This window comes from Apium graveolens, unplaced genomic scaffold (assembly GCF_009905375.1).
Source record: "Apium graveolens cultivar Ventura unplaced genomic scaffold, ASM990537v1 ctg3109, whole genome shotgun sequence".
Taxonomy (NCBI): domain Eukaryota; kingdom Viridiplantae; phylum Streptophyta; class Magnoliopsida; order Apiales; family Apiaceae; genus Apium; species Apium graveolens.
In genome coordinates this window covers 72,417-82,224 of record NW_027417942.1, presented here as the reverse complement: position 1 = coordinate 82,224, position 9,808 = coordinate 72,417, and the positions used below count along the sequence as shown (strand labels likewise).

Genomic DNA, 9,808 nt, shown 5'->3' with positions numbered 1-9,808 from the left:
CATTTTCTCATTAGATATCCTCTTAGTACTCTTATTCTTTCACCCAGAGTGTTCTCACGAGGTTCTAACTTATTATATTCCTTAGTTATCTCAGTATTATAAGGTTCTGGTAAATGATCATAATATAATTGTTGACATATATGTCCTTCTTCGGGTAAGAATCTAGCTTCATAAAAGAATTTAGTAAAACTTATAGTATATTCTGGTAACTTGTTAATTTTACAGCATTTCATGTTATTTAGATTCATTATTATTTCTATTTTTCTTTCTATTAAAACTTGGTCTCTAGCTACTATCCAAGGTTCTCCTAAGAATTCTCTTATTAATATCATATCAAATATTTGTAACATTGATTTCCAATCCGTTGCATACCTTAGTACTTCAGTTTTTAACTGATATTCTATGGATTCTATCCAATATGCTACCTTTCCAATTAACATTTTTGAGATTAAGTTATAAGTATATTCTAACTCATCTGTATGAGTAGAATTCATTAATGCTATATACATTCCTAAATTCCAATCAGTAATTCTCCTGCTAATTTCTTGTTCTTCATATACATTATCTAAGTCTAAAAAGTATCCATTCAAGTTTACGCCTTGTGACATTGATCCTATAAATTCTTTAAATTCATTATGTTGTCCTATTGGTATGTGTTTTGGTATCGTGTTCCTATATCTTGTTATAACTTCCACATTATGGTCGGTTACTTCTTCTTCTGGGTAGTTATCCATCTCCTCATTTTTTATTCCTTCAGTTTCTATATCAGTATAATTATCTTTATCTTCTTGGTCACTATTCGATTCTTGTTTTATTACTGCATTTACATTTTTCATTCTTTCTAAAGCTTCTATTATATTTTTATTTTCTATTTCCATTTCAGAATTTTCCTCATAACTACTGTTATATTCTTCTATTATATTCACCGTTTTTCCTAAATTATCTTGTTCCAATTCACTAGTACTTGTATTATTATTTGTAGATACAGTACTAGAAACTTCACTTGTATCTTTTTTTTTCCTTTTAACTTATTTAATTGCCTTTTCAATATTTCTATTTCTTTTTTATTTTCTTCTGTTTTTTCATTTAATTCCTTTTTTGTTTGTCTTAAATCTCTTTTTACATCTTTTAGTTCCTTTTTAGTTTCTTTATATTTATTTTTATATTTTTTATATTTTTCTAACCATTCTTCATTAGTATTTAATCGTAATTTTTTATTCTCCGTCCTTATTTCTTCTATTTCTTCCTTTTGTTGTTCTAATTTTGACTTTAAATATTCTATCACAGTTGTATCAATCTTAAACTCAGCTTTGCTTTCACTAGTTGTTTCCTTTTTTAATGGTTCATACTTATATTTTTCTCTTTCTAAAATTTCTTTTCCATGATTCTTTAAAAATGTTATCACGTTATATTCTTTTTGTTCTTTAGTTTCCATTAGAACTTTCCTTTTTTACTAAGTTGTCCCAAATTATCTAATACCTTTCCTATTGGTTCAGATATATTAGGTTTCATTTTACTTATATCTATCATCATTGGCTCATTAACTCTTCTCCATGCATTTATGGCTTTTAGTTCTGGCTTATTTGTAATTTCTTTTTTCTGGTATAATTTTTTGTTTTCCTTCTTCTAGTTTTATTAACTTGTCTAGTATCATTTTTAAAGTAGGTATTTCAGAATTATTCCATAAGCTTGTTAACTCTTCTCTTATTATTTGTCTCAAATTTTCTTGATTATCTTGTTTTTCTACCAATCTCATTATTGCATTTAGTTTTTCCTTAACTATTATTTCTTCCCATAAATTTTTTATAAATTCCGAGTCTGACATTTTATTATTTGTTGATTCGCTTCTTCCAACCATTTCCAACATCTATCCAATATTTACTAGTATTTTTACTCTGTTCTTCTAATTTCTTAATATCATTTTCTAACTTTGTTTGTCTTTCCTTATATTCTAAATATTTTATTTGTGAATCTATTTCGCTTTCTAACATACTCTGTATTTTCTTTAACTTTTCTTTCTTATTCCTTAATTTTTCTTGTATATTCATAGTTTTTCTATAAATCTTTCTTTTCCTAGATCTACTATCTTTATTCCATTATTATTAATTTTATAATTTATCATTTTTAAGAAGTCGCTTCCTAATAATAATTCACTCGAACTATCATATTCTGTTACTCCTATATTTATATTATATTCCAAGTCTAATATTTTAAACTTTAAATTAGTACATTTAGTAATAAATATTTCTCTATCATTTTCTGCATATCTGTAAGTCTGAGGTTCTATCCACTTACAATTTTCTTCATTTACCTTGCTTATATGAATAAAACTTTTGGTAGCTCCTGTATTAATTTCTGCTATACAGTCTCTTGTTATTGTTTCGTCAAATATTATTATTTTTATTTTCAAACTATCAGTATCTATTTTTATTAAATCTATCTTTCTATTCGTCATACTCATTGATCTAATTAATCTTATAGGATTTTGTTCTTTTCTAAAACTTAATCTAGATCCTTCTAATATTGGTTTAATTCTTTGCCTTGGAATCATTTGTCTATTACTAAAATCTATTGTAATTTCTTCTGGGATTGTTATTTGAGATTCTTCTTTATGTTCAATTTTTTCTAATATATCATTATATAACTTTGGTACTATTATTCCTAATTCCGTTTGTTTCTTTACGTGATGGTTTCCAGTCATAGCATAAACCATTTTGGTTTCTATACTAATAACTTTACTTCCTTTTTGCATTTTTATTCCATCTAACTTATAGTATAATGTTAAAGATCTTTCTTTATTTTCATCCCTTAGTGATATACTGAAATCGGGTTGTATTATAAATTTTAATTTCTGATATATCAAGTTTCCTTTTATTACTGCTATTAATGAATCTTGTATATTTCCTATTATTCTATCATCCAATACATATATCTGTATAGGAGTATCGATATTTTTCTGAAAATATGCTTTTATTGTAAATTCTATTGCTCCAAAATATATGTTTTTTAGTTTATTTGCTTCCTTTTGTTTTAATTTGGATAATTCTCTTTTTATTAATCCATCTGTTATTAAATTTATTCTTGTTTTTCCATTTATTGTATCTATATCTATTATATTCTCATGTTTTTGGGCTATATACCTAACTTCCTTATTTCTTTCAAAATATGATGTCTTGAATATCTTTTTTATTGTTAATTCTTCTGTTTCACTTTGAATTTGATTATATATATCTGGTTTAAAACTTAGGGTTTGTTATGTTCCTCCTTCGTATTTATCCATTTGATAATACATATCTTGTTTTTCACTTATTTCTTCTAATGACATTTTATCCATCTATATTTTATCCAGTTATATTATTTGTTAAAATTATTCTTTTAAGTCCTTGTATTCTTAGTTTATCATTTCTAAATGTTATTATCATATTTCCAAGTTGTTGGTAAATTCTCATAATTTCTTCGTTATTCTCTCTTGTCCATGTTATTTTATTTTTTCTTTCTAGTAATTTTTCCAGATCTATTTCTAATTTTTCTTGATTTTTTATTAATTGCTTTAGTTTTCTATTATTTCTAGTTATTGCATTTGGATCTGTCCAATTCATTTTTTAATTTTTTGTTTTAAATCGTCTATTAATCTATATTGTTCAGTTAATACTTCTTTTAAGTCTTTTATTTCGATTTCTAAATTAGTTTCTTTAATAAATTTTTCTCATTTTAATAAAAGTTTTTCTTCCTCTAGTCTCCTAATTTTTTCATCTCTTTCTTCCAACATTGTTTGTAATATAGCTATAATATCTAATTTTTCATTTATTATTTGCATGCTTATCTTACAACTTTCAATATGTTGATTTATTAGCCTATATACTGAATTGATCGTATCCTTAAATCTTCCATAAGTCAGATTAATTGTCTGTATAAAATTTTCTTACACATCTGTTGTGTTACTTTGTTTTCTACCATAAATAAAATTAATAGAGTTGCTATTATTTTAGATTTATATCTTTTATTCCTTTCTCTATTTATTCTTGTTGGAGGTCTCATTTAACCATCAAATTTTATTTCCTTTTTACTATTCATGTACCTTTTACTATTCATTAGTTACTATTCACTGTTTACTATTCACGGCTACTTTTGCTACAGTGTTTTACTGTTCATTTCCCGCCTATTACTAGCTCTGATACCAATCTCTGGGGGTTATTATTATGGATCGTTTATATATCTACACAACCCTAAAGATGGAAGGCGAGGGAAGGTGCATGCATTTTCGTATTAATTAATATGGTTATTTTTTGCATGTAGTAAGCAATAGACAAAATCAAATTCATTATTTTAAATGAAATCATCTCTATAACCTCATACTAATTATACATCATAATCTCAGAAAACATTATTTTATAATGCTATCATATACAATCAGATTTAAATCAGAATTTTTTTACCTCTTACAATAGCTTTCTGGTATAGGAGGGTGAGTAAATTGAAGATAGCACCGTTTGTAGCTGAGCATGCCACTAAGATACAGCCTCGTGATTGGTATAACCAACAGAATATGGTTGATGCAGTATATTTTATAACTCTTCCTTAACTCTTGCAATTTTACCCCTTAAATTGATTAAATCTTGCATTTTTAGGAATAAAATGCCTAATAATTTCATATTTAGGACTTAAAAAAAGAATTAATGCATTTTACCCCTTGAATTGGTTAAATCTTGCATTTTTAGGAATAAAATGCCTAATTATTTCATATTTAGGACTTAAAAAAAGAATTAATGCATTTTACCCCTTTGATTGATTAAATCTTGCATTTTTAGGAATAAAATGCCTAATTATTTATCATTTTTTTATATTTTAGTTGGAGAGTGCTATGAGGTTGGCTCAGGTGGTACACAGTCATGATGTTGGAGACTGGTTTTATGAGGCGGTTCCTGATTTTTGACTCGATATGATCGAGTCATGACCGAGTGGAGGGGTCATTTGGTTGATAGACCCTCCTTTAAAAAACCTGACCATGGCACTGTATCTCATAAACGTGCACGCGAGGTAGTATTATTTATTTGTCAGAAATTTCACAATAAACTTGTTTACAATTTATAATGTATTGAAATGTTGTAATATGATGTTGTTTAATAATTTATAATACCTGATTACCGGGTATACGTCCCTCGAACTAATATGATGGTAAGTAAGGGAAGTGGTTCTTTTTTATTTTAAATTTTATTCAATGTTTAATTCAATATAAATCTCTTTCTTAAATTTTATTAAGTACTTAATTTTTAAAAATATAAAAATCAAACATAAAACTATAAATTCAAATTTATTTATCATCAAATTTAATAATGGAGATTTAAATGTTGAAGATAACATGAAACATTCAATATTAGAAATTTAAAATGAAATGATACAACTTACTAATAGACATTGTACTTCATTCATACTTATCAAGTGCTTAATATATGTTCTCAACAAAATAATATTTATTTATTTTTTCACATACCTATATTATAAAAAACAAATTAAAATTAAGTATTATATGTTTAGACAATTTTTTTAAATATTTAATGTATTATTTTTATAAAAAGGCAAAATATACAATAATAATCAAAAAAAACAATAATTTTTTGACATAAAAAATTTATGTAATATTGACAAGTAACATGAATGTTATTATGAATTTTAAATTTTTTTACTAATTATTTTCTTCACCAAAAAAAAACAAAAAATAAACAATTATCAAAACTGCATCCACAATGAATCATAGCGTAAGCTTTTTGCGGAAGGAACTAATGTTTTGACAATTTATGCGCGTTTTAGCGCGTGGGTTGGTATCATTGCGGAAGGAACTAATGTTTTGACAATTTATGCGCGTTTTAGCGCGTGGGTTGGCTGAAGCATTAAATACACCTTCCGCAATGATTCATTGCGGAAGTGTGCATTAAATTTACCTTACCAGCTTCGTTTTTTACTTTATAAACCCAATTTCACCATTTTTCTCTATCATTTTTCAAATTGGAGCCAAAAAGAGGTTAGTTTTTTTTTACTATGGCATCTCATTTATTTAATTATTCAAGTTCATCTAGTGAGCATGACGATTTTGATTATTTTACACCCGTTGGGAAAAATCTGGTTTATCGTAAACTTATTGTAGATGATGTTAATGAATTGATTGATGTTGATAATTATAAATGTAAGAAAAAATTGGATATGGATGATGATGATATTGAGTATATGGAAAAAAAGAATATGGATGATGATGATGATGATATTGAGTATATGGAAAAAGAGAAATATCATAAAAAAGAAGAGGGAGATTGTAAGGGAAAAGGAAAAATGAATGATGATGATTTTTGTAGAGAAAAGAAAATGAATATAAGTGATGATGATATTGATGATGATGATGAAAATGATGATATGAGTTTTGACAAAAAAGGTTACGGTTTTTCAAAATCAAATATGAATAGTGTTGTGCCTTGCGTTGGTATGTTTTTTAACACTTTGGATGAAGCCGAAATTTTTTATAGAGATTATGATAGAAGTGTTGGATTTGAGATTATTATTAGGAGTACTCATAGACATTCACGGGGTAATAGTATCTCCTCTCGTTTGTATATTTGTCATAAGGGTGGAAGACTAGGTTCTAGTACGAAATTGGATGTTGATGATGAAAGAAAGGAAAAAAGAAGGATTAGAGATGTAATTCTGAGAACAAATTGTAGTGCTCGAATGTGTGTCACTCATAGAGTTAAAAATGATAAATGAGAAGTAACTTTGGTTAAATTAGAGCATAATCATGATATGGTAACCTCAGATAAAGTACAATTCATGCAAAGGTCCAAAAATATAGATCCGGTTACCCGAGCATTGCTTGAGTTATTTAATAAATCGGGCATTGAAACCGCTAAAGCGATGAGATTTCTTGGTGAAACATGGGGTGGTGTGGAAAAACTTGGATTTTCTAATCAAGATGTTCGTAACGTAATTCGTGATATTCGACGATGGGTGTTCGATTCCGGTGATGCGGGGAGTGGGATGGCATTGCTACGACAATTGAAAAAAAAAAAGTTTTGGAAACTTTTTCTATCGAGTTGATTTGGATGAAGAAAATAGAGTTAGAGGTTTGGTTTGGGTTGATCATCGATCATTGAACGCATACACGAATTTTGGAGATGTTGTTTCATTTGACTCCACAGATAGGACCAATAGGTATTGTATGCCGTTTATACCAATAACCGGGGTCAATCACCATTACCAAAATATCTTGTTCGGGTTTGCACTCATGCGGGATGAGACGGAGATTTCATATAAATGGGTTTTGAAGACATGGTTGGAAGCCGTCGGAAACAAACCTCCCCTCACTATTATTACGGATCAAGATATAGCATTGGGAAATGCTATTGCCGAGATTTTGCCGGATACCAAGCACATATTATGTTCGTGGCACATAAGTAATAAATTTCCCGAAAAATTGTCGGCTTTGTACACACAATATCCAGAATTTAAAGGGGATTTTAATGATTGTTTGTACAAGTCGTTGTCACCCACGGAATTTGTTGGTAAGTGGGAGGTTTTGGTTGATAAGTATGGACTCGAGGATCATGTTTGGCTAAACGATATGTATGCCATAAAAGATAAATGGATTCGTGCTTACACAAAATAACATTTCTCCGCCGGTATGACCACCACCTCAAGAAGCGAGTCCATGAATTCATTTTTTGACGAGTATGTGAAAGCTTCAACCGGGTTGAAAGAATTCATTGAGAATTCACAAAAGGCTTTGGAAACACAAATTCTTAATGAGGTTAAAGCCGACTACGAGACCGAGTATAAGGAAAGGAGATTGATATTTAATTCCCCCTTGGAAAATCATGCTTCTTCTATTTACACAAAAGAAATGTTTAGGCAATTTCAAAATGAGCTTAGAAAAAGCACATCTTATGTGGTAAATAGTTGCAAAGATGGTTCCAATTACATGTGGAAGTTGTATTTAGTTGAGAAGTATAATGTGCCGGAGAATCTTAGAAGAAGGTATCGGGTAATGGTTTCTTTGGAAGGAAATATTGATTGTGAATGTAAAAAATTTGAACATTCCGGGATGCTTTGCAAACATATCCTACGCTATCTTGACAAGAAACAAAAAACTATGATACCAACAATTTTTATCAAATCAAGATGGACGGCGAGCGCAAATAAAATTGATGGTTTTTCGCCTTATAATCCTCCCGTTCTTGTTGATATTGGTGATTTAACAACGGCAAGGTATAGTGCTTTGTGTAAATCTTTTCAAGGTTTGGGTGCTCTTGGAAGTTGTTCAAAACCACGATACAATTACGTCATGGATTTGATTGAGAAAGGAAAATGTTACGTGATTGAAAAGTTTCGTGAAGAAGAAAATAATTCAAGAATGGAGGAGGAGTTCCAAGTTTACGATGAACATGATCCAATATTCAATCCTCCAATGTCACAAACAAAGGGAAGAAAGAAGGATTCGGCAAGGTATAAAAGTGGCATTGAGACGTCAACAACAAAGAAAAATTCAGGAAGGTCTAAAAGTGGTATTGAGACGTCAACTGAAAAAATCCGTTATTGCGGTTTTTGTGGTGTGGCCAGACATGATAGGAGGCGTTGTCTTAAAAATTCAAATAGAAATATTAAATGATTTAATTCTATTTGAATGTAGAAATTTAAATTAATGGAATGTAATATTTGAATTTAGAATGTCATATTTGAATTTGGCTTTTAAATATTATTTGGTATGTATTGGAGCTATAATTTACTTTTTTTATAAGTACAAATTTTAAAAAATTAATAGCTGAAAAAACAGGGGAGTAATACCTACTTCCGCAATGATTCATTGCGGAATGCTTTTCCTTCCGCAATGATTCATTGCGGAAGGTCCCCTGTTTCCCCTGTTTTCCCCTGTTTTTCCTTAGCTTCGAATTTTTAAGGAATTAATTCAATTTTAAATTTTTAAAAAATTTAAAATTAAATGGAAAAAGTCAGAAATGGTGAAAAAAAATTAGTGACAATATTTTTTGATAATTTCAGTCTCTCCTCTAATTTTTGATTATTTTTTAATAAAAGTCCATTTTTATATTTTTTTTCTTTATTTTTAATTCAAATTAATACAATCAAAGGAAAAAAATCAAAAAAAAAATGGTGAAAAAAAATTAGTGACACTATTTTTTGATAATTTCAGTGTCTCCTCTAATTTTTGATTAATTTTTAATAAAAGTCCATTTTTATATTTTTTTCTTTATTTTTAATTCAAATTAATACAATTAAAGGAAAAAAATCAAAAAAAAAGAAAAATGGTGGAAAAAAATTAGTGACACTATTTTTTGATAATTTCAGTTTCTCCTCTAATTTTTGATTAATTTTTAAGAAAATTCCATTTTTTTTAATTCGAATTACTACATATTATTAAAGGAAAAAAATTAAAAAAAAGGAAAAAAGTCAGAAATGGTGAAAAAAATTAGTGCCACTATTTTTTGATAATTCCAGCGTCTCCTCTAATTTTTGATTAATTTTTAAGAAAAGTCCATTTTTTTATTTTTTTTCTTTATTTTTAATTCGAATTATTACATATTATTCAAAAAAAAATCAAAATAAAATGGAAAAAAAATGAGAAATGGTGAAAAAAATACAGAAATTATTGTTTAAAATTTTCAGTATTTCAGACATTTTTTGCAATAATTGTAAGAGTTTTTATTATTTAATTCGAATTTATTCATATGTAGTGACCAAATTATAAAAAAATGAAACAAGGTGACCAAAGTGTGATTTTTGCAGAAGTTTCAAGCTTCCGCAATGAATC

General features: G+C 27.9%; 1 protein-coding gene across 1 annotated transcript; it reads left to right on the top strand.

The window, feature by feature from the left end:
- The first annotated feature begins 6,900 nt into the window (after window positions 1–6,900).
- LOC141700938 (protein FAR1-RELATED SEQUENCE 5-like) lies at window positions 6,901–7,651 on the top strand. The gene is made up of 2 exons (XM_074504594.1): window positions 6,901–7,006; window positions 7,095–7,651. The coding sequence occupies exons 1-2, from the start codon at window positions 6,901–6,903 to the stop codon at window positions 7,649–7,651; spliced, it is 663 nt and encodes a 220-aa protein (XP_074360695.1).
- The last annotated feature ends 2,157 nt before the right edge of the window (window positions 7,652–9,808 follow it).